The sequence below is a fragment of the Ptychodera flava genome, chromosome 1, assembly GCF_041260155.1.
Source record: "Ptychodera flava strain L36383 chromosome 1, AS_Pfla_20210202, whole genome shotgun sequence".
Lineage (NCBI taxonomy): Eukaryota > Metazoa > Hemichordata > Enteropneusta > Ptychoderidae > Ptychodera > Ptychodera flava.
In genome coordinates, this window is record NC_091928.1 from 48,025,446 (window position 1) to 48,051,767 (window position 26,322).

General features: G+C 40.8%; 1 protein-coding gene across 2 annotated transcripts in view; it reads right to left on the minus strand.

Moving 5' to 3' along the window:
• Nucleotides 1–1,672: 1,672 nt before the first annotated feature.
• LOC139139835 (fatty acyl-CoA reductase 1-like) overlaps nucleotides 1,673–26,322 on the minus strand; it is a 39,913-nt gene continuing 15,263 nt past the window's right edge. The window contains exons 4-13 of one of the 2 annotated variants that reach the window (XM_070708783.1): nucleotides 25,954–26,026; nucleotides 23,157–23,263; nucleotides 22,632–22,809; nucleotides 21,585–21,629; nucleotides 20,978–21,096; nucleotides 14,416–14,483; nucleotides 11,460–11,538; nucleotides 8,430–8,519; nucleotides 7,923–8,052; nucleotides 1,673–7,283 (exon numbers count right to left, since the gene is read on the minus strand). In XM_070708783.1, the coding sequence (XP_070564884.1) occupies nucleotides 6,996–7,283; nucleotides 7,923–8,052; nucleotides 8,430–8,519; nucleotides 11,460–11,538; nucleotides 14,416–14,483; nucleotides 20,978–21,096; nucleotides 21,585–21,629; nucleotides 22,632–22,809; nucleotides 23,157–23,263; nucleotides 25,954–26,026 (1,177 nt within the window). In that variant the 3' untranslated portion in view covers nucleotides 1,673–6,995. Of the gene's footprint in view, nucleotides 7,284–7,922; nucleotides 8,053–8,429; nucleotides 8,520–11,459; nucleotides 11,539–12,029; nucleotides 12,112–14,415; nucleotides 14,484–20,977; nucleotides 21,097–21,584; nucleotides 21,630–22,631; nucleotides 22,810–23,156; nucleotides 23,264–25,953; nucleotides 26,027–26,322 lie in introns of both variants that reach the window. The other variant, XM_070708775.1, reaches the window with a different exon arrangement.

Genomic DNA, 26,322 nt, shown 5'->3' on the forward strand with positions numbered 1-26,322 from the left:
AAGGAGAGAATGACTGATGACAAGTATCTGTGTGTCTCGTACATTGCCCACAGAACTTTGCTTTGACATAAGGATTAATGGAGTCACAAAATACTGATTGGAATGTATGTTAATGTGAAACCTTCAGGAAATATTCACAAAATAAAAGATGAATTGCTATTCTTGGAAGCAGAGTCTTTCAAAAGGTATTTTCAAAAACTAGAGAGAACTTGGGAGTGAGACAACAAAATATTGGTTAGTTTTCATCTGCAGTTTTCCAAGCATATTTAGAACTGTAATTGGTCTGTATTCTCATCAACCATTCATTCAAAAGTAAGTAGGGCTTGTTTCTGCACATGTAATATTAAAGAAAAGCAGAAAATTCTGGAGGCACAATTTTTTTTTCACTCCAGTCCATATCTTGCAACTTCAATGAGCAGACGTGACTATGTAGTGTTGGTATATGGGTGTTGTGAAACAATGAATGAATGCCGGAAACCTTAGCCGTGCAGCAGGGTCACCGGAATTTTCTTGTACAGTGGTACTGCGGAATTTGAACCATACCTTTCAACATTAGACAGGTATAGCCCCAATGGTTTACAGTTGGGTAGTGTTAAAATGCAAAATGGGTTTGCTCAGCACTTTCTGGCTGCACAATGAAAACACACTGTGTGTTTCAAGCCAATGGGTAGTAGACTAAAAGTAATACTACACCTAAACCACAACTTCCAACGCAGTTCAATCGTGAATCAGCCAGAGATGTTCTGTTCCTGCTCAGTTTCGCCATGACAAATCAAAATCGTTTCCCTGTTCAGTCTCAGTACACCATTGTTGGCTTTGGCCATATAGAAATCTTGAATTACAGACGCGGTATTTCCTTTGAACTGGGCAAAACTGATTTGGATTTACTAAATCAGGTAGAATGCAGCTCACAGACAGATATCATGGAATAAAAGTTTTCACCAACTTTGTGAAAGTCAAACATCTGATTTTCGCCTCTAGAGTGAACACATTAATGTCAGTAACTTGTTTCTCTGGTGCTAAATTTCACACGACGACTGCTGGCTTTTATTCTTGAAGACAAAAGGGAACGATTCGAAGTTTCTTTATGGAAAATTTGCGCAAGAGTATGTTGTGCAATTTGTGCATACTGGTCCCTTAAGGATCACTAAATAGGTAGAATATGCCTCTGTGCCTCAGGAACAGATTTTCAGAAACAAAAACTTGTCTATTACTTTAGTGGTCTGTTGCTTGTGTGAACCTATTTTGTTACCACTAGCCGACATGAATTTTTCAGAATCTTTGTCAAAATTGGAAATGAAAATTTTCCTCTAATAATTAACAAGGGGTTGGTGGTCATTTTTAATTTCAAATATCAGTAAATGTTATCTAATTTGTTTTTTGAATACTGTTAAAACCTTACACGGTAACTTTTGATTTTGATTCTTTAATATGAGAAAGAGACAGTTTCATGTCTCCTTCCACAAAGTTTGGGCACATACTACCTTCATACATTAGACTTTAACCTGTTCACCCCTGATGCCCTGTAAAAAGGTCCATGCTTGCCATTGATAACAATAGGTTTGGGCCAAACCATTGCGGTGAAAGGGTTAAGAACAATCTACCATCATGGCCGGAGCTGGGTGCATGCCTCTCCTCCCTCAGAACACAACACAAAATGACACAGGGATGCAGATATTATTCCATTTTACCATATTTTATTTTTTCTAAATGAAATATTTGTCCAAGCATTCATCCATCGGTTCTGTTGAAAAAAAAACGCAAACAAAAACGTCTCTTTCCCAAAATCTTAAACTACAGAAATTACATATATGGAAAATTATGTCTCTAAGCAAAGAATTGAAAATTGACAAAATATTATAATAAATATTATAGTTTACATTTGTGCAGAAAATTCTGAAATGAAGTTTGCGAACATCAAACTGTGGAATCATAAATCCAAGAGTGGGATATACTTTTGTCACCTGTCAACCAGTTTTCCCTTTATAATGGAAGTGCCCTATGTCAAACTATAGCAGGGCAGGCCTATGCAGTGAGTATGTGCGGTAACGTGGTATTTGAAAATAATCTTTTATCTATCTGAAGTACAATTCTTGGTTTATCTACAGGAAGAAAATTCAACTACCCATTGCTTCTTTCAAGTCCTTGGCACAAAAATTTGCTGAGAATCACGAGACTTTTATTCAGCAGAAAATTCTACAAACATCTCCAAAAACATTCTCATAGTGTGACCTATCCGATTACAATATGTTAGAAATATCACTGTGATCATCATCAGGTCACAAATATTTCATTTCATGGGCACCTGAACAACACTGGGTCCAATCCTCCACGTGAAAACAACTGTTTTCCTAGGGAGCCCTAGGAAAGCTTTGTGCAGTGACTGGACCCCCTAGGATTGTGTTGATTTGTCACATTGCATTCTTTAGTGTTGCCTAGTCTAGTCTACCTGTTGTTAAGCAGAAAGATATGTTCCGGGCAGACTGCAGTGAAATATAAGAAACTTGAAGGGATCTGCACACTGAGCTGCGACTCAGTTTTCACTAAGCACACGACAGTTAGTAGCTATTGTGATATGTGGTCAATTCATCCTTCAGCGTAAACCTATGGAATTTTAACATTTTCACAAGTGGAAGAATTTCATAAATTTCATCACACATAAAAGGGTAAGGAATTATTGACAAATACAGTCATGTTTGTGAAAAAAAAAACCCCGACAATAAACACATGATTTTGAAAAAACTGCATGAAATCTGCAGGCGTATCAAAATGGTAGAAAATCCTTTACTGCTTTTATGTTGTTTGCTTTTTGAATCAAATTAAATTTTCAAAACAACTGTGGGATCTCAAATCAGTTATTCCATGAGCCCCGACATGACCTTTGAAGTATACCACATGAAGCATTTTTGGATGAGGAGCAGTAATGACTCAACACTTTGCAAGGTCATATCAGGGTCATGAAAATGTCAATTTTGTCACTAACAACTCTAATACTGTGGTTATCTTTGATCTTAAGTAGATTTTTAAGCTGTTTCACATCCATTGTCTCAGGGAACCTGCTCAACTCTACCTTCCAAGAAAATTTAACAACCGAAACAAAATCACCAGGACTGGGAGCTGCATCAGTTACATCACAAAAGATCCATTTTTAAAATTGTAATTTTCTTTAAAGTACAAAAGGCATAAATGCCGTGTCAGTGTTACAATGATATTCCTTGTTGAAATATAGGGCATATGTAACATCACTTTTGTAAGGGCAACTTTTAAAAATCCTTGAGCTTCTGTTACGTGATACCTTTTACAGTGATACATTGTCATGTGGTGATCAACTTATCCACCCTAAATCTCTGTAAACAGGTCCACAATAACCATTGATAACCATGAATTTGGGCTAAACCATGATGGTGAATGGGTTAATATATGAGGAATATGGAAGCGTGTTTGCTACACGTAGTGACATGCTGTTTTTATTGACTATATATCGTTCGTCAGTTTAAATAAACAAGAGCTGTACAGCTGTGGCCATTTTTAATGTAGCTGTTGCATGGAGTATTCAGATCAAATATAAAGAGATGTATTTTTACGAGGGAAATAACAAACAGGTACACATCTCTTGGTGAGCTTGGTATTGTGAGAAAATTATTCCTTGAAATTATAACTATGAAACTTTTGTGAAAAGAAACAGCCACTGTCAAGCTTTTGGGTGATCTCATTTTACATGGATTGGCAGGGGTGAGCAGGATTGCATGAATTGTCTATTATAACTTAACTTTACAATCAGTATCACATGCATGTGGGAAGGTTTGTAAAATTTTCATTTTTTGGAGGTTTCAGAATTTTCAAATTTTGCACTGGTTAGTAAAAATGCTTGCTCACAGACTTATTAAGATCACACTTCGGAGAATGGCTTGTTTTATATGATATTACCCACTGTCTGCGATAAAAATTTACAAATGAAGCCATTTTATGGACAGCTAACTTGCAAATGACAATAATTTTGGCAAATGTTTGTGTGATCATGGAAATAAGATGTTAAGCAGGGACTGTAAATATAAAATCACGGATTAAAAATTGTTTTGGTTATACTTTTTATCAAAATTTAATGAGGGATATACGTGAGAGGAAAATTGTGCCTTTATGTATATAACAGCCGGTAACTTTAGTAATTCAAATCTGCATTTTTCCAACTGCTTGTCAATGAATGGTCCTGAGGAAGAATTTTCAGAACAGATGAAAAAATCAACTTATGTACGCTGAGGTGACAACTTTGAGGTTCAGTATTTTTACTGAAGATATTTCTCCTGTGTCAATTATGTTTGGCTAGACTTTTATCTCGGAGAGCACGGGTCAATATTTTTACTTGATTGTCTTCTTTGCTCCTCCTCTCTGAGGCCATAGCAGGGCACAGATGTAGAAAATCTTGGTTTCAAAAAAAGTCAGATAGAGGGTCTCATTTATTGTTATCCCTACAGACTCCCTAGTTTAATGGTTATTATTGTGACTAGCACAAAGTTTATAACTCCACTAAATTTATGTCTTCGTTGCATTGCTGTCAATGCATTTACGTCATCAAAACCAACAGAGGGCTTCGTTGATGTCCTGCTTGAGGATGCAAGGGACATACCAACGCCCAACCCGCCCATTTGTGATGGTCCAAAATTGTCATAGGAAACCACAAGTACGACTTTACTTTATCTGCGTAATGTGTGAAAGGCAATGGTTGTTGACATCATTCAATACAATATTCTTTTGAGTGAAAGCTTCAATGCCTACAGGGAAAGCAACACTTTAACTAGGAGACAGTAAAGGTACAACCTATGATCATTGGATGATACAATATAAATGTGCATTGCATGTAAACTAATGATGAGAATAGCGCCCTCATCTGACCATTGTCCTTGCACACAGAAAAGACCAAAAATAATCTCAGGTTTGGTGACACACCCTATTAGACACAGAATTACATACAAACATGACAAAAACCCACCTATTATTCTTTTTAAAACTTGTTTTGAAAAAATTGGTGAAGTTGAAAGTCAATTGTGATAAGATAATGCACATAGTTTCCATCAAAACCATACATACTTAATAATAACACTATCTCTACACTGTAATACTTAAGTTATCATATTCTCAAGTAACATCAGACAATAAATTCTGTGTGTCATCAGTATTTACAAAGATTTAGCTCAGCAAAGTGTCTTTGCTCTCAAATATTCAGAAAGTCATGATATTTCAGAATCTGTAACAGAGCATTGGATTGGCAGCTTTCATGGTAAAATGGTAGCTCTCTGATTCCTCATTGGCTGTTGTCATGGCATTTAACTACCAGTGAAGCTTCTGATTGGTTGTTTCTGTTCTCCCATCATTGTGTGCCATATTTAGTTACAATATATTGATGAATATTTGGAATAAACCCTGAATGGAAAATAGAGTACTGCCTTGTTTTGAAAGGACATACACACATAAAAAATATTAATTTTGTGGTATGCACTGGTGGTTTCAAGAATTTGAATTCTAGACAGCTAGGACCAGAAAAAAACCCAAACCAACACAAAGATTATAATCTGAAGTTGTTGCATCAATTTAGATTGAAGGTATCAGAAAATAAACTGAAAGCTTCATAAAGTAGAACCAGTACGGCAAATGCCTAATATTGTAACTGGCCCGAGACTCTCATTCAATACTTGGTGAAGTCATTCCCAAGGCTGTGAACAAACATCGGTAGAACTGTTCCCATGAACTACCCACACACAGACAGATTCCTTGGAAGAAGAGTCTCTCTTGACATTACAGATTTGCAGAAAAGAGACAGCTTGTTATGCGGTATCTCCACATAGAATATTCTCTAATAATTTATTTAGAATACTGGCAACTTATTGCGTTTGTACTCCTGATTTTGCGGAAATCATGCATCGTTAGATTCAACCACGATAACTACATTTTGTTTCGCTTTTGTAGAAGAATATTGCGCTCATAAATAATGCTGAATTATAGAGAGTGAACTTTGACAACTTGCAGTATACAATACACGAATCCACACTTCTAGAAAGGTCAAAGGTCAATCGTGCCTTTTTGCCGACAAGAAATCATGGCAAATGTAAGCAGCGGCTCCTATGATTTTCATGATTTTTCATTTATCCAGGAGTCTGGAGGGATACTTTTATTTACAATTAATGAAGTAGAGTTGCAGTTCAATACAGTGAATAGCAGTTTCCATATTTTGTTCAATTTTCATGTTGACACCATTATGGCACGTCAGAACCCCGACTTTCCATTTAATCGCGCAGAAGTGTGAATTCCTGCATGGTTCTTTTACAGTTTGAATCGTGCCGGAAGCCTTCAGTAGACAGAAATTACAACATAAATATTCGGTACAATTTCTCAGGCTTGCAGCCCTACAGTGCAATAGTTAAAAGAATAGCACAGCATGTCTTGTGACTGCAGTACACTGAGAAGAACAATTTTTCACCGTCGATGGCACTTCCTGTTGCCATGTGCGTGTCAGTTTTTCCTTATAAGCTGACCATTTCTGTGAAATTTGGATTAGTTACCTGTGAGGATCCCATCGAGAACAGCTTATTTGCCATAGCAGTTCAACAAAAAATTTAAAGGCATCCTTAAGAATTTCAGCTGCTCAAAGGGATCTGATCTCATGGCAGATTCCTTTTTTGACCTTTGACCTATCATTGGTAGACTTCAGTAAAATTTCTAAATACAGCTATCTTGGCAAATATTTCTGGAGTTTTAGTAGTTTGCATTTTCAAGAAGACCTTAGCCCGCCTGTGTCCAAAACAAAATCATTTCACTTTACCGTAATAAAAATGTTTGAAAATTCCAATTGGCTACATAATTTTTAAACTTCTAGGCTATGTTAGTTTTGGATTATGTGTATATTTTATATAGAAATGGAAAGGTCAAAGTTCAGGTCAAAGGTCAAGCTGAGAAAAAGGAAATGCCCCTCCTGAAGATTGTTTACAAATCATTCACAGTTCTTAACTTCTTGAGCTGGTCAGTCTGGTAAGCCTGACAAACTTCACAAACAGATTTGTCACAAAGTACCAGAGATTACGGGCAATCTGCGACCGTGCGATCAAGAACCTCCATATGAGGACAAACAGCAGTGTGTTGAAAGCATAGCGGATGTTGCGCAGTCTCTTGAGGTGAGCCCTGGCCTGTGGCAAGCCCGCCATGTCTTCCTGCAGGACAAATTTCTTTGTTCCCAGACAGTAGTGCTCCAGGTAAGAGTGCCAGTCGAGTGGTCTGACGTCGGAAAAGAAGACCTGTAAGTAGCGAAGCAAACAGTATGTACACTTTAGTAAACGGGAACAAATGCACTGGAGGTAGAGCCTGGAAAGTTGTGCAGCGTCTTGGAAGACTATAGCTCATTGGTTGACTGAATAACACTGTTCTTATTGAGTGAATGTTAATCAACCAATCAGCTACAGAATAACCTTTGTTTGAGATTCCCTAAGTTACTGTAAACAATTCAACTCTACCAACCAGATATGACCTTCTCCAAGCCACTGCATATCAGCAGGAAAATGATGGTTCAAAAGCACAAGATATTTTTTGTTGGAATGATGTTATAACAGATTTTATCTTGTCGTGCAATCACATGATGCAAGTCATTTATCATCTGTGTTGTTTTTTTCTCCTGCATCATAAAAGCCACAGCAGTGCTGCTAATGTTACCTCAACAACAAACATTTTAGGCCTATATCCAATGTCTCAGAAGCTTGAAGCCAAACTCATTGCTCCTGTTGAATCATTTCCAAACAGCCAATCAGATCGAGAATACCCCTACTTTAACCCTTTCACCACCATGGTTTGTCCCAAATCCATTGTTTTCTATGGTAAAGTTGGACCTGTACACAGGGAACTGGGGGTGAAAGGGTTAAGATTGGCTGGTTTGTACTCACTTTGTTGTCCTCCTCTGACATGATGGAGGCCAGGGCTTCAGTATTTTCATTGGCCCACTCCCAGTTGTTTGTTGTGAAGTATTCCAGAGACGACATGGCCTTCATCATCTTATCATAGATCCTTACCATCCTGTGAAAATGTGGAAGACAGGAGCAGGGGAAGGGGTTATGAAAGAGAAGAGAATAACATTACTCTTTTCTAATGGTACCGAAAATGTTCAGAGGATTTCAAAGCGTTCATTGTAATTCATCCCTTTCTTTACCATGGTTTGGCCCACATCCATGGTTATCTATGGTAACTGTGGACCTGTTCACAGCGAGTGGAGGGGGGGGGGGTGTGAACAGGTCAAAGTGGCACTGCCTGTTTGTAGATCATTCAAAATTTTGTACTTCAATGCCGACTGTTCATATTTGATCCTGAAATTACACTTGGGAGGGAACTTATATGGTGAAGAACGGACTTTTCCATTGGTCTGAAAGGGGGTTGCAGGGTGGTACGTCTCTTACCTTGGTTTCCTGCCAGCAAGACGGAGAAGAAAATCATAGAGATAGCCCGGTATCTTGTGACAGACTATGTTCCAATACTCATGCACGACCCTGCAGAAGTAAGTTGGTGTTGAATGGATGTCATCAAGTTGAACAGACTAGCCTTGGTGTATGAAGCTACTTGACTTAATACATATACAAAACTATGACGCTCCAGTCAATTGAAAGACCCTTTGCCTGTTCAGTAAATTTTTTGGCAGATTTATCTCTACTTGTGCAAAAAAAAACCCACTCTGAATGAACCAACTGATGGATAAGTGACCTCATGTGCATTCAACAGACACCCTTTCTGGATTCTGACATTTTGTACCACTTCAAAACAGCGCTGAAAAAAATGCTTTTGTGCTTTTGAGTTCTTGGGAGAGGGTGCATTTCAAGTGACTGGAGCAAGACTTTGTAAATACTTATTCTGAGGCTGTGACCAAACAAACTGGCAGAGTTGGACTCGGAATATGCAGACAAACAATTATATTTATGAAGTATTGGTACTATCTGGCATACCAGGATGAACAGTCGGAATGGGTTCATTTCATTTAACTATGTTTTTTATTATCCAGTTTCCTTGAGAGAGCATGTAGTTGGGGTTGATATTTGACTAGGTACATTGATTGGAAAGAGTTGGTTGTGAAAGTGGATTTAGTATTTGCTAGTTCCGTTTACATTTCCATAGACACTGCCAGCTGCCAGGTCACATTGCCAGATAACGTCTCTGACTGGGTGAGAATCGCAACAAAAATATTGGAACTAAAATAAAATGGCCACAGACACCAACAGAGTATTCCCCTTTCATGACACCATGCTTTTTGTTATGACTGCTAGTTTTTTGAAGCCACCCACGGGCAGTTGACTACTGCATCTGTTGAAGGCCTTGTGAGCTAGTCCTGTTGCCGTGCCCAAGTGTGTTTATAGAATGAGAAAAATAGCAAAGACTCGGTGGCAAATAAATGCCTGATTTACAAAGGAACTTGAAAGTTAATTTATTTTGGGAAACACAAGCTGGGAAACCTGGAGGTTCAAATTTAATGAAGATGCAACTTTTAGTTCAGAGACTACAAGATCAATTGTGAGTGATTTGGTGTCATTGAGCATAGGGACCCTTACAGGATAAGGAAGTTTGAATTTGGACAAAGACAAGAAATGTCATAATGAACCCACGCAAAACCAACAGTTCCAGAGGGCACCTTTGCAGCCCCTTTGGAACTAACTATCATACAACTGGGGTAGGAATAATGTACCAATAAGTCACAAATACAAAATACTAATTATTACACATAACTAAAAGACAAATGGGCCCTCGCAGGTGTAAGGCAGTTTCATTTAAAAACTTCTGCTGTAAATACGGTTCTCTCTGATCTTTCCTTTCTGAAAAGTTGGGATACAAGGATGTCTCCCCTCATTTATAGTGTTATGTCCCAACAGACTGCAGACACATTGCAAATGTATCACTACAGTAGGGCTACTCTCAATGATCAGAGTTTCAAAGTCTCTTTTTCGTGTAAATTTTGAGGGATATCTTGTTTCAGAGTGAGGCCAAAAAGAAATGACGAGCAAAGGTAACAAGTGGCAGCCTATTTTGTAGCAGATGTTTTTTTGAGCAATGTTAACATAAAGCAAGAAATTAAAAGGTTAATTTGCACAACATTTTACTTAAGCCTTTGAGTGCAGACAATTTCCCACCAATTTTTTCGTGCAAAATTTTACCAAGATTCAGTAATTTTTCTCTAATTTGTTCATAATTTTGGACCAAATGGACATGACTTTTCAATAACTATAATTTTTGATCAAAATTTTGGAAAAAATAAGAAAAAAATTGTCTGGGTAACATTTTATGATAAGGTGGCAAAACTGACTTTGCACTTAAAGGGTTAATAAGTACACAGTACGGTACACAGAGTAATCTTTACACTATCCTAATGATGATTTTCTTCTGAGGTAGAATGCGCCTCAGGGACAGATATTGCCTGTGTGGACTCCCTGTAAAGCCTTTGGAGTTAATGAAATTTTCATCATTTTTATTTTGTGGAAATTGTGAGTTTATTTTTCCCACAAAGAGTTAATGCAAAATATAGCAACCCTTGTGTTTATCAGTAAATTTATGTCAAATTGTTTCTTAAATCCCAAACTGTAAATGTTAACCTTTGATTTTTCCTCTTGACTTTGACTATAAAAAGAATGATTTTTGTTTCCTTGATGAAAGTTTGAGGTGTGTACGGCATGAACCAAATTTATCAAGATTTGAAATTGTAAATTCAATATTGAAATTATTTTGAATGTTTCAGAAAGGAATTAGTTAGATGCAGAATTCAGATAGTGGAAGGATCATTAATTAGTTAGCTTGGACTATTTAAGCCTTTCACCCCATTTCTCTATAATCAGTCAAGCCACGAATGGGACTAAACCATTGGTTGGGGGCAAAAGGGTTAAACAGTCGAGCTTCAGCGACTTTGTTAGAACATATACTGTTATAATGAGAGGTTTGACTGCATGTGACCTTATAACATGATTTCAGCTAATGCATCTCTACCCAAACCCTTGTATGTTGGAATCAACCACCAGGGAAGTATGATGGCTCATTCCAAACAGTCACTTGTACATAGGGGTGGGCAGATGTATTTGCTGCTCTTTTTTTGATGAATAGTTTGTGATGATTAACAGGAAATGTTAGCATAGTTTTTTTTTTGTGCAAAACAAAGGTTTGATTTCAAAAGGACAGTTGCGACAAATTTTTGGCAATATTGATTTGAATATTGCTGAAGTCGGTGAAATACGGTCAAAGGTCTTGAAAATGTTAGTAGAATCATTAGGTCTTTGCTTGACATATTATTAAAAGAGTTGCAAATGTTACTTTTTCTGTATAGTATTAAAAAGAAAGCATGCACATGTAAGACTTGGAAAAAAAAAGAAAAAGAAAAAATAGGACCACGTAATATTTAGTTGCACAGTAGATGAGAAAAGATGGCCAAGATTTGGGCATTCTTGGGGTAGTCTTACGGATTGTTGGTGATAGATCCATGTGGGCGTCGAATACTGCCATGAAGTGGAAATCGCTTGTAAATGCCTGGAATGAGATCTGTATACAAGACAAAGACATCTTTGAACTATCTGGCTCTCCTGTTGCCAGGTGACGAGTTACCATGGTAACCACCGCAAGGGTGAAGACGCAAGACAGACAAATCGGACACTTGTTAGCACCATATCAATATGCCAAGTTGAGCAAAAGAAGCATTACTTGACCACAGAATGTGGTAAGTAGTTTTGGGAAGTGCTGTACAGTAACGTCAGTTTTGTCTGTCTCTGAAATTTATTTGCAACTGATCATTTCATTTTGCGAACCAAAATGCACCACAGTGATAAAAAATAATCCCAAACTTATGATGGTTTTAGATTTCTATGAGGAAGTACAGTTTCATAAGTACAAGAATGTACCAAATCATGGGCACGAATACAATACACAACTTTGAAAGAAGCCATTTTGAGTGGTGCACTGTGGGATTGCTCTTATGCAAATGATCGGCTGCCTCAACTTTTTTTAAGTGTCGCTCTTGAACCCAGGACACTTACTGGCCGTGAGTGACTGTTGCGTTGGGTCTCCGGAAGGCGTTCTCAAGCGGGGTGTATTTGAAAAACGGAATAATGATGTCCTCTGTATGCAAAGTAAAACAAGCAACATGCAGTGATAACATACAAAAATAAAGCGCCAACTTTTTTTTGAAGAACGCTTGCTGTAAAACAAAAATTTTGATAGGGCACAGCATAGAGTGATGAGCACAAGATGAACGCAACGAAAGTGAGATGAGATGAGCTGTGTTACTATGAGTTGTGGGTATAGCTATGGATCTTCTGAAGAAGAATTGACAACACATTGAATCATGAGTAGAAAGATCTCTCTCTTATGAGAAAATTTCACTGTGACATGTACTGGCAAAGGGCTGAGGCATAGAAGTTTTCCTGAATTGACTCAGGAGTTTGTGAATTGGAGGGTGCACACTGGTGTGGAACAAGGTGTGCCCAGACAGCAGCTATGTAAAAACTCTGTGTTCTACAGATGAGATACTTTGAATGTGTTGTTATTTAGTTTGGTGGCCCTACAATTAACCCTCTGATTTCAAAACATTTTCCCACTAAAATTTTAGTGCAACATTTTACCAATTTTCATGAATTTTTCTGTAATCTTGTTGATAATTGTTGACCAAATTGACATCATGTTCCATTGGCAACAGTTTTTATCAAAATTTTAGTAAAAAAATTGTACAAAGTGACTGGGGAATATTTCATACCAGTGACAAAAAACTGACTTTGGCATTCAGCCAGTTGAAGTAAGTATGCTTACTGCGGTTCAGGGAATGGTCAAAACACCATGACAGAGACCTGAACAATTCCTCATTACCACACTTTTGGTTTGATCTTAGCACAGTGAGGTTGAATTATATGAGACTGGGATAGGTATTTCAGGGTGGGGGATGGGTAGGTGGGATGGGCTGGAGGGGCTGACAGACAAGAAGATGTTCTAATGTCATGCAGTTTGTATGGAACACAATTGAGAACGGTGAACGGACTGTAAAGTAAAGAAATACATAACAATGTTGCGCTGTGATGCAGAAGACAGTACACTGACTCTACAAAAGCACATGTTTGACAACATTTCATTGTAGAGCCATGTTACAGAAGGGGATACAACTGCCACAGAGGTTAACCCTTTGAGCCTCTAAGTCAATTTTTGTCGCCTTTAGAAAATATACTCCAGTCAATTTTTTTTTCAGATTTTTGTCAAAATTTTGAAAACAAACTGTAGCAAATGAAATGTGAAGATGATTTGGTCAAAAATTATCAAAAAATTAAAGAAAAATTCATAAAAATTTGAAAAAATGTTGCACTAAAATTTTGGTGGGAACAATTTCAGCGCTCAAGGGGTTAATGTAAAAGTTTCATCACCAGAACTTGATGTACAGTTTGTTGCGCCACATACTTGTGTGACAGAAATGCAAGTGAGAAATTGTAGAACTATGTATGTAGGTAGCATGGTCACAGCACAGTGTATTCTGATATTTGGTGTAAACAGACAGGGCTGGCCCATATCTGCTGAACTGAACACTAAGAGTGAAGTTCATGAAGACAGACAGAGGCATTGTTTGGAAGAAGGAACTTTTTTCAAATTGAAACAATTAAAGGCATGGTGATGTATGTATATGGTGTTGTGATGACAGACGCACACAATATGATGCAGATACATTTTTCAATGACAGGAGAGCATGAAAACAGCACTGCCCAGAACAAAGATGTGCTGGAGACAGACGCAAAGCAACATATAACATAAAACATGAAATAAAACAACGCAACAAATATTGTTACAACTCCATGCTGTGCCACATGAGCAAAAGAAACAACTGCCACATTAGTTCTCATCTGCATAATACAACCCTCAGTCCATATTTCTGATGGAAAGCTCCTTTTTCACCAACAAATGTAGCTACTTCCATCCAAAATGATTGCTTTTCAGAGCAGTGCATACAATCTGACAGCTTCGTACTATGATACTACAGAGGACCTGCTTTATGTGACTTCCATATTCTCTTTTTTTCTTCCTCCGTAGAAATTTTTATATCTGATTTTCATCTTTTCTTTTTTCTTGGAAGCAGTTTTCATGTTGAGAAAACTATCTTTTTCTGACATGCAATTGCTTTTGATGTTACAGCGCCGTAACACTAGTTCCAAAATCTACAAGTTCAACTTAAGCAATTTCAATAAAGACACAGGGCTGAAAAAAATTGCACTTGATTACAATTTATGGTATGACTTCAAAATTGCAGATAGAAATGTCGAGGGTGGTGAGACTTTTTCCAAAAAAATTCAGAATATAAAGAGGTTTTGGAGTCGTTTATGTATAACAAATATTTCACATGGATGGCGGGATAGCAACATTGAGACATGCCGGAAGAGTGTTACATACCCATTTCTCCCCAATGGAATGGATTTATCCCACCAGTTGTGACATTGTAAATTGGTATTGTGGTGGGTCTGTGAAGGAAAAGGTCAAAGGTCATTACTATAACAACGGCTGCTCTGACAACTTAACAAGTTCATTCTAATTCCCTGCTAACAGCTACACACTCACCATTGGTGACAATGTGTGACAGTATAAAGCAAAGTTGTATTTGATATACAGCATATCATATTCTATCATTTGCAGTTTAACTATTTAAAGAACATACATGTATCTAATGATGTAGAAAAAATGTCATTGATGATAACTTGATCTCCTTTAATGTAAATGTTTTAGTATTGTCCTACCGAAGAACAAGTCATGGTGTGTATATATCATTTATAGGTTAAACTCCATTAACCCTTTTCCTGCCAAGTCGGTGAAAATCCGCTTGAAATTCGGTGTAGCTAGAATCTGAGCAGCCACGGCCGTTATCCTGCCAAGGCGGTGGAAATCGGGCTACTTTTTGGTACCCCCTTTCCTGCCTAGTCGACGGAACTACGTGTAGCAAACCCTTGCTCGCGCTAGGGGTCGTTCGAGGACAGGTTTGGGCGAGGAACGGCGTTTGCTCTCGAAATGGGTTCACAGAGAGTCCAAGGACAGGGAAAGGTGCGGAAGCTACCCAGCCAGTCCCCCACCCCGGTGGGGGACTGGTTTTTTTTTGGGGGACGAGTAGCGTACTTGGCAGGTTAGCACGTTGACGTATTCTAGCGGAGTTTGGGGTAACTTGGCTCTGAGGCACTACATAGATTGCGGCCGAAATTGACCGTCTCGGCAACGCTAATCTGTAAGGCAACCGCCTAAGACCGCCTCAGCTGGCGGTGCAATTTTTGCCAATGGTGCGAGACGAAAATCACGGACTTGGTCCTGATTGACGGGAAGTGCGGACGGATTTGACGGACTCGGCTTTCTCGAAGGCAACCGCCTAAGACCGCCTCAGCTGGCGGTGCAATTTTTTGCCAATGGTGCGAGACGAAAATCACGGACTTGGTCCTGATTGACGGGAAGTGCGGACGGATTTGACGGACTCGGCTTGATTAGTCCCTGACATGGAACTGATCCGAACGGACTTGAGCGACATTTGTGAAGGGTAACCACCGCTTTTAACCGACTTGTTACCTTCTCGAAAAGACTACCACTCAGATGTCGGACGTTGTCGGCTGCACTTGGCTCTAGACGTTCAAGCCGTGCAACGAAACACACCGCCTCAGCCTTGCCATTCAGGAACATGGCCTCAAATTTGATACCATTGTTCACCGACTTGGCGGCTGCGGTTAGGTGCGTGAACCGTTGTTCACCTGACTTGTTACGCCTATGTTGTCCCTGTGAAGTTCGGCTAACGGCCGAGTCTAACGGGAGTTGGCAGACCTGTGTTTGGTTTATACCGTAGTATGACCGACTCAGGTAGAGGTACCTGTCGGTATATTCCGAGTTTTACGCACTCGGGCGTCAATGACGGGTCGTCATCACCGCTGATGACGTAGACGTGCTGGCCACGTTATTTGAAGGAGCCATGTTTGCCCAACGGACGAGGCCGAGACAGCCGTTGACAATTTTGGCATCCTTCATCTTTGACCGCCTTAGTTGGGTAAGCCGCTCGGCAGGCGACGGTTATGACCTAAACAAGCCGCTGAAGCACTGTTCGTTGCCGTACAAGAACGAGACGGCCAGTCCATTACTGCTTAATGGGCAATCTGTCGGGTTGGCTTGTCACCGACTTGGATGACAATACGCCCTGCGCAGGCGTACTTAGAAGGGACATGAGGTTAAAGATACGGGTTTCCCACCCGTACTAAACATGGGCTTGGGGCAACGTCCTTGGGTGGCAGGTGCGCATGCCACGTACCCAGCTGGACGGAATGTCAAGTTGAGATGCTAATGACATTGACTATGTTATGCTAAGTGCTCGATTGATTTGCATCGCAAATGAGTATTATTAGCATATCAAATGGTGCGGACAGGCAATTTACATGACGGGTAGGAATGTCAGCGCCGGTTGGTGGACTGATTGCCGTAGGTCCATTATAATAACAGGTGGATGCATATATTAACACCCCTGCGTCCAATCATGTCCAGGGCTTTGTTTCCCTGTGGCTTTAAAAGGGAGGGACCTGCTAGTCTGTCGACACTGTTCCAGACATGAGCTTGACGGACCGCAAAAGTTTTCTGAAGGCGAGCAGACGACTGAAGCTCAAAGATGCAGAGTCTCCGGGCGGTAGTGGTAGCGATCGTTGTGATGTCCCTAGTAAACGTTCTAAGAAGTCGGGCAAGAAACGCTCCCGTAAGGCGAAGCCATCTCCGGCTGAAAAACCCAGTGGTAAGCGTAAACGTAAGACCGATCGTTCTGCCGATGAGGATGATGACGGGTCACCGGTTGCCAGTGGTTCTCACCCGGCTGCTCCGGGAGAGACTACTTCACCTGCAGAGACTACATCTGCTCTTGTGGGAGATACTTCACCTGCACAGACTACGTCTGCTGCTGCTAGTGAGACAGTGAGTAATGAGACGGCTGATGCCATTGGTTCTCCCCCGGCTGCTCCGGGAGAGACACCACCTGTTGCTACTATGAGCCCTCATCCTGCGTCAGGAGAGGTTCCTGTGCCCAGTGCGAAAGAGCTTGAGTCCTCGTCATCAGCAGAGGCTGCCGAGCCCGCTCCTGCCATAGTTTCGTGTGCTGCGATGTCCCCGCCGAAAAAGATAGTGCGGAGGGTTCGTTATCAGGATAGCCCACCTGATTTTGAGTCAGATATGATCCTTGATGCCGCTACGGGCGAGTTCAGGCCCAGACGCCCAGACGACGGTGATATCACCGCTGAGTCCGACTCGGAGGTTGAGAGGATGCGGCAGAGGACGATGACTTTTATGACAGGCAGTACGTAGGTGAGGCAAGCTCTGACGACGATGATGACGCTGCTGCTGTGTTGGCGGAGGACGACACACCTCCTGTCTGGCGTATGTCGGAGACTACCGATGCTAATATATTTGAGGAGACCGATTTTGACCATGAGAGAGGACCGACTTTCACCTTGCCCAGCCACGCCCGTGAGCTCGATTACTTTTTTAAGTTTATTCCAGCTACACTGATCAGATTGGCCAAGGACGAGACTAATAAATACGCCAAATTCCACCAGCGACATATCGCTAGGAAAATAGATAAATACTGGCGTAACGCTGACTACCGAGAGGTGCAGGCGTTCATTGGCGTCTTAGTCTGTATGGGTATCGACCGTAAATCATCAGTGGAGGATTATTGGTCTAGCGATCCCTTTCTGAGAAACCAGGGTATTTCTACTGTGATTACCCGCAGTCGCTTTCAGCAGCTTATGCGATACTTTCATCTGGCAGACCCAGAGAACGATCCACGTCGTGATCCTGATGAGGCACGCCGCCGACGTCGGTGTCAGGAGGATCCCCTGTATAAAATCAATCCATGGATGGAGCCCATAGTTGACCGGTGCGTAAATAATTATAAGATGGGTAGAGAGATCTCCATCGACGAGGCATGGTGCGATTTAAGGGCCGTTCTAAATTTAAGCAGAGATTACCGCATAAGCCTGATCGAGACGGTTTCAAGATATGGCAGCTGTGCGACTCCACCACTGCATACATAGCTAACTTTGCACCGTACCTAGGTGTGAAATATCGGGATCGGACTGATGGGAGACGGCAGGAGCGAGGTGTGGTGAAAAGAATTACGATGGAGCTGGTCCAGCCATTCTGTGGATATAATCACAGCCTATTCTGTGATAGCCTGTTTAGCACGGTCGTTACTGCTAGAGAGCTGATGGAGACCGGGATCTACATGGTCGGGAGTTTCAACCGCCGTAATCGTCGCACCATGCCCCCTCAATTAATTCCGCCGGGTAAGAGGAAGCGCCTTCCTCTGTCTGTTGGGGATATGAAAGCCACGACCAGAACGGACTCTCGTCTTAACATCACTGCTTATCAGGATAGTAACGCTCAGGTGCTGATCTTGAATACGGTCTATCCACCCTTGGAGTGCGTGCCAGTGGGGAGGGAGACGAGCGGCGACAAGTGCCTCTGTCGCTGTATAATTATCGCCGGTACATGGGAGGCGTCGACCGAGCCAACCAGAAGCGCAAGTACTTTCACACTGGGCGCAAGAACCACAGATGGTGGACATATCTGGCATGTTACCTGATTGATGTTGCCCTGGTAAATGCATATATATGCTTCAAGCATGTACACCCTGATAGTAAGCTGACCCATAAGATGTTTCATCTGCGTGTCGGGAAACAACTCATTGGCGGTTATTGTGGGCGATCGCAGCCCAGTGTGAGAGAGGTCGAGGCCACTGTTTCTCTTGCCTCATACATAAATCCACAAATCAGCCGATGCACGTTGTCAGCCGTTTGGAGGGGCGGCAGAAATGCTGTAAAGTATGTAGCAGAGAGGGTAAGACCACTGCGAGCGGACGACTGTCTGAGACGTCCAAAGGATGTAGTCTGTGCGGGGTTCATCTTCACGAGGGCGAGTGTTTTGCGGCTTTTCATCATCGCATGATGCTACGAGGTAAGAGGAGCATTGGCGTGCAGACCTCTACTCACACAGCCCCGACGACACCCATCAGCAAGAGAACCCGACGTAAATAACGGACAGGGGACAGCTTCGCCTAACAGTGGCTTGACTGTATTCTGAACACGGACCATGATCACATTTTGAGCACGGTTGTGCCGTTTGTTTGTGCTTTACGATCCCGCTGATTGTAAATTGAAACACGGATTATTTTGTACAATCCCCCGATTGTAATCTTTGTAACACGGACCATGCACTCGGACGTCGAGACAGACTCTGAGATTTATTATTCGGCATAATGTAAATTATTCCCGAATAAAATACTATCTATGGATCGCATATTTTCGTTTGTTTTGTTTAGACGGATTATTTTGTACAATTCCCCCTATTATAATTTTTGAAACACGGATCTGCCACCCCGATTGTAATTTTTGAAACACGGACCATGCACTCGGACGTCGAGACAGACTCCGAGATTTATTGTTCGGCATAATGTAAATTATTCCAGAATAAAATACTATCTATGAAATCATATTTTCGTTTGTTTTTTTTCCCATCCACTTTCGTTTTTGGCAGATCGTAAGTATTCCCGAATAAAATACTATCTATGGATCGCATATTTTCGTTTGTTTTGTTTTACCCCCACTTTCGTTTTGGCAGATCCGTAAGGACGCTATAGTAATGGATGAACGTGCGTTGTATCACGTGGGAGGGGCACAGCCCAACGGAGGCTGTGCTCGTGCGACGTAGACGTTGTACCAACCATCTGTCGTTGGGGTTAGTGCATAGAGCAGTTGCACTGTCCAGAGCTAAGGTGGTACAAAACTGCACCTTAGTAACAACTGCACAACTAACGTGTTAGGAAACGGTAACACTAACGAGCTAAGTGTTCACTGAACTGGCCAAACTACGTACACGCCTTCCTTCAATGGCGGAACTATGTCGTTGACACTACGTCAAAGCAGACTGCAATGTGCGACTCTTCCAAGTCGTTCAAAGTACGTGGCCAAGTGACACAACCCAGGGGAAACAGGACAGGTTTGAGGGTGCTCCCGCACCCATAGCACTAACCCCTGGGTCTTCTACTAACCCACGAGAGAGGTGACGTTTCCCCGGTGTGGCCGTGCGTGCCGGCGAACGAGCTTTACTTCCGCGAAAGTAAGCTAGAAAAGGGCATAAAAGTGCACGTCCCCCGGGGCAAACAACGCCCGTGACCTCGTCATTTTCTGGACACAACCTCATCAGCGGTTGCCCCTCTATACGGGCATGCAAAAATTTTTGAAGTCTAACACGTATATGTCGGTAATCGTACCCCGAAAATGCGGTATTTTCCCGCCAAATGCCTGGCAGGAAAGCGTGCAGGAGAGCCTATCTTCTGTAGACACGGAAAAGGGGGCCGGTTTTGACCGACTTGGCAGGATAACGGACAGGGGCGCTCGGCAGGAAAAGGTTTTAAGGTAGAAAGCACCTCCGGGACAGATATTTTGACTATCAAATTTTTACAGTTCTTTTCTGATCTACCACTTATGGGGGCTCACTTCAAAGCTCTTTGAATGAGAAAAATTTTAACCATCTTAGTTTTTCGAAAGTTGAAAATTTCATTTTCCCCCCATAAAGTTAACACAGTATGGCAGCCATTCGGTAAATGTTAGGTAATTTGTTCCTCTCCTACCAAAACTTTGCACAGTGACCCCAGATTTTTATTCTTGCTTTGGTAAGAGAATGGTTGAAAGTTCAAGTTAGGAAATTTTGAGCAAAAGTTAGTCTTTCACTTTCAAGGCGCATACTACCTTAAAGAGCATTGCGCTGTTTATATTCATGGAATCACTGAAAGGAGACAGCATATCTGCTGATACTGCATGTTCATCCATATGTTTTGTACAGAAAAAATTCACTGACTTGAATTCTTGTCAAAAATACACCAATATTTATAGGGTCGTTCCCTTCAATAATGACAAAGAAGTTTGTTTCTAATATTTGCCATTTCACTTACTTCTTGACTGCAGTGTACCAGGCAGCAGATACCATTACATTGACTGGTATATCCACAGGGACGACATCAGCTACTGCATTGGGATCTGCCCTCATACTCCTCAACAGACCTTTGCCGCACTGCAATTGCCAAGAAAATTTGTCAATACACATATCACTAATCACTGTTTCATGACATACTTGTCATTACTGATTGTAGTGTGCAGATCAGGAAATCTGAAATTTATTTGAAATATCGAGTGTATTGCATTTGATTTACACCTGCATGTTTATCTTTCGAACCATGCAAGTCAAAACTACTGTACCATAGGTTTAACTCCCTCTTGTGGCAAATACAATAAAACAGAATGCACCTCACGGGCAGATTTTTGGACGTCTCAACTTTTTACAATACTTCTTTGTATATTGCTTATACAGGTTAATTTTGCAAGAAGTGGTGGACAGTGGTATGTTCCCATTATGTTTAGTAGAGCGGGTGGAACTGTGTACCGAGATATGGGGGTGAAAGGGTTAAAACCACTGATGTGATGATAATGTCTGAATGCTAATGTTAGTCCGGTTTTAGTGTTTTGTGTGTCGCTTGAAATTGAATGGCAGTTCATACTTACAGCTATGAAGATGCCACTTGGTCCGTTGAAGTTATCAATCCAGCCCTGTTGGGATGACAAGAAAAGACTTTGTTCATGTGATATGGTCTCAGGATGGTCACCCCCTGAACACTGCCATCCTCATGATATGGCCTCAGGACAGTCACCCCCTGAACACTGCCATCCTCATGATATGGCCTCAGGACAGTCACCCCCTGAACACTGCCATCCTCATGATATGGCCTCAGGACAGTCACCCCCTGAACACTGCCATCCTCATGATATGGCCTCAGGATGGTCACCCCCTGAACACTGCCATCCTCATGATATGGCCTCAGGACAGTCACCCCCTGAAACACTGCCATCCCATGATATGGTGTCCGGATGGTCACCCCCTGAACACTGCCTCATGATATGGTCTCAGGATAGTCACCCCCTGAACACTGCCATCCTGACATTTCAAACCTGCCAGTCAGGGTGAGAGTTAGGGATGCAGTTCTGGTAAGTGTTGCTGGGCAAATACGACTGGGGAAGTAAATGCCCTAAACAGCTAAAGCTCATGATATGGAATAGTTACCTATCAACTCTATCATCCTATTACTTTATTGATCATGACGTCATACCAGTATATTCATTGTGCAAATACACAGTGATCTCATTGGTCAAGATGTGAAGATAACCCTGCTATACTTGTGATATGGCACGGTTCCGTTGGAACATGCAAAAGCTCTCAGCTTGAGAAAAATACACAATTTGATGATTCATGCAAGAATTTCAATACATTTGTTATGATATAATACAATAGCAATGAATCACCTCAGTAATGGGTAAACCACTCGATTTTGACAAGTTAACTCCATATATGCACTCACTTTTTATCATGCATTTATGTCGTAAACTGGTCAAAATCTTGTTGAATACTGTTGCTGGGTGTAGTTTATTACATAATTGATCAAGATAAGAAATGTTCTTGGATGTCATTATGCATTTAGAAGACAAGTAATCTGGACACAGAAAGCCTTTTCACAAATTCCCCTCCAAGTTTGAAACTGAGGTGGAAATACTAACCGGCATGGGTTCTTTCCACGTAGCACCCACAATTGATGGTCTGACGATAGCTATCGGCATGTTGGCGGCTTCCTCTGAGAGTACATACTCTCCAATGGCCTTTGTAAATGTGTAAGTGTTGGGTCGTGAGTCAATCAGCTTTGGTGTTAGCAGTTGTAGCATTTCATCGTCCATCCACCTGGAAATACACAAAACAAAACGCAAAATTTTCAGAATCAACAGGGATCATATTAGTTTCATGTTTCATATTAGGTGCTTCGTCTCTCTGGTACCAAAGTTTGCACAGAGACTCCCAATTTTTATCCTTGATTTTGAAAGAGAATGGTTGAAAAGTTTCCTTGCGGAAAGTTTGAGCAAAACTTTCGAGGCGTGTACTAACCTAATGCAGCTAAGTGTGCTCTTTGACACAAATACAGTGAATTGTCAACTTGCAAGTTTGAGTGTTTCTTATCATAAAAATGCTTTAGTATCGCAGGGTGTGGAATTCCTAAAAACTTTTTTCCCCAACTCTACAAAATGACTTACTGGACAGCTTCGTCTAATCTTTTGTGATCCATTGGAGGTGGGTAGATCTTTTCTTCGATGAACTGTTGGTCACAGTTGCAGTAGGCAGTTGATGTGTGTATGAATGCCTGCAATGGAAGACACCAAGCAATGAGATCAATATTTCATTTGCAAACCAGTCTGTTTGTCGCTGGTACATGTATTTTGAAGGATTTCTTTCATTATTCTTTTACTGTTTGTAAAATACTCTTCCTTGTTCCACTCCCAAAACCCTGTCAAAATTTGTCAACTTGCCAAGACAATAACAGTCCGTAGATGCGTGCTGTCAAATGTTGTTTACAACTGAATCTGAGTCCCAACTACGGTAGAATGCATTTCTCAACAGTAACACAGCATACAGTACACAATGGTAAGTGTTTTGTGTTTGCAAGGCTAATCATTTGTATTTCAATACACTCTAAGGAGATGTCCAATTTGTAAATTGTCTTCTTGAATAAAAATATTGAAATTATTTCAAAGTTACAGCTATCCTTCCTCTCAGTAAATGGTTTTGGAACCCTCATAACATTTCTACTTCCTCTAAACTCATTGCTTTGATGTACAAAGGAGTCATGACGCAAAATTTATAGCTTCCCTTGAGAGAAACGCCTCACAAAATCTTCATCAATAATGCAAAACAGGTTCACACAATTTAGGGGTAATCAATAATGTGCCAATAAGCAATTATTTTTTTTATATTTATTGCCACAAAAAACAATTTGAGATTATTTTATAAATTATTTTTCAGGGAAAAGCAGTTCGTATGAAAATTAGAGAATTTTGAAAACTACTCAACGAGAAAAAAATTCTCTGTTATGGCCATGAAACTTCTGCTGGTAGGAAAATATAAAGAGAGAACAGTCTACGGCTACCAGTATGTGAACTAGTGTACATATTGTACCAGTACATGTAGTTCTGGTTTTATGAGTTGTGTATGTATCGCACACGCATTGCTGTACAATGTATGGGCTTGCTCTGTCTCTGATCAAACATGCCATTATTTCGTCAACTGATACACTGAGAGGCAAAATTTTTCAGCAAAATTTGCACATGTGTACTTTTACACTATTTCCGATTCCATTTACAGTGTTCTCACCAGGAAAAAAATTTGGTGGGACATTTTGTCCCGCTGACCAAAAAAAGCGGGACAACGGATGATTTTTGTGAGACAATATATAAATATGTTAAAAAAGTCAAACTGCAAATACGAACCTTATTCTATGCATGGAAAAAATAAAGGACTCAACAACTCATTCAACTTAACAACTTTTTTGTAACATTCAGTGAAAATATCAACTGATATTGAATATCAGTGCCTTTTAATGAAAAGTCTATGGGACTTTCGTTCTTTCCAGTGTGAAAGTCCATTTCGGGGCCCTCTACAATAACAGTAGTTGCTGGAGTGTCCAGTCGTTCAGCTCCCAGTTGATTCCTGTCATGAGTTACTTTTTTTTCGCACACTAAACCCCCTTTCACAACCAGCAGAAGGAATAGGCCAAGTCAGCATTATTTAGACCAGGAAACATATCCCTATGATGTTTGTAAACAATCATCAACTTTTGACGTGAAATTTTGGGTCGCCAGCCAAGGCTACAAATTTTGTCAATTGATTAAAGCATGGAAACTTTCAAAAGACGCCCATGTTCTCACGTATAAGTTCGCCTGGAATAATATACTTATCACATGCGCAAGCCAAGAATTGATAATTGTTTGCATAATAAGAGAACTTTCCTCCAACTATTCCACATTTAAACCTCGGAACTACTTTTGGAATAATATCATCAATCGGCAGTGGGCCAGTTGTCGATCATTTCCAGTCGTAGGTACTAGGTCACGTGGGCGAGGAACGGAGCAAATGCCTGATAACATCACACAACACGTATCTCCCGCGAAGTTTATACATGATTCCAAACATAGCAAAGACCTAAAAATTATCTCAGACAAAGTTGCGTTATTTTTCGAGAACAAAAATTCACTGAATCTCAACGGCACGAACACTATAACGTCGTTCCCGTCAAGACCCTGGTTGCCATGCGGAACTCACAGTATAATGCTACCAGCTTCGAGTTCGTTGTTTCCGAAAAATGTTCATGTAATTCCTTAGGGATATACAAGCTTTACGTTCTTGTGTTTTCGTAGTTCGGATTATCGTTGTCGTAGCCTATGAAAATATTTATCGTGCCCATGACGCCTCCAGCTTCCGCGAAATCCGTGGACATGTACCGGTATGCATGCAAGGCGAACACCACGTCCAGTGCGTCAGACTACCACAGTCTCGTGTGGTTCAATACACGACGGCCGCTGTGTGGTATACGTAATGATAATGCATCCACACATCGGCCATCATGTATCGAATCACAAGTGACTGTGGCTTAAGTACGCCCTCTGACGGGTATTGCCTCCAGATTGCCTCGGTTTCAACCAGGAAGTGTAATTACTCGCGTCAATCATTTACGTCCATGGTGAGAAGTATTGGCTGTATGATACGGCCGGCCGCGCCGTACGGCTGGCATCACGAAAGTTTATAATTTCAAAGGCGCGCCACTATTGGCGCGCACGCCCAAGAAATCCGCGACAAAACAGAAAAATACGCGAGAATGTCGCGGAATCGCGGCCTGGTGAGAACGCTGCATTTATGCACTGAAACACAGTGTTCTATGGAGAACTGTACACAAATCCACAAATGTGACTTTCAGTGTAAAGTTCACAGTCAAAACAAATATCAAACATTGAAAACATTACATTTACTGAAACAGTGGGATAAATTCTAGAAACTTACCTCTAAATTTGTCATGTCTTTGCAAAGTCTGATCATTTCCTTAAGAGCTTGAACATTGAGGCGATATGAGAGTCTGAAAATAATCAGATGAAAAAAAAATCAAAGTGAGAGACATACATATACCGTAAGTAGCATCCATCTGATGAATTGGTTTGATGTTGTTCACTTTAGGTTAGTGTGGCATATACATAAAAATCCAACTCTGAGATGGACATCCAGACAGACACACAATGACACTGACATCCCATGGATAAAGCACCTGGGTGCTAATAATATTCAGATTACAACCGATAACTCTCAGTCATAAACCTTCAAATCAACTGGTAGAAGAACACATTGGAAGATTAACTTGCAGAATTTCTCTAGACT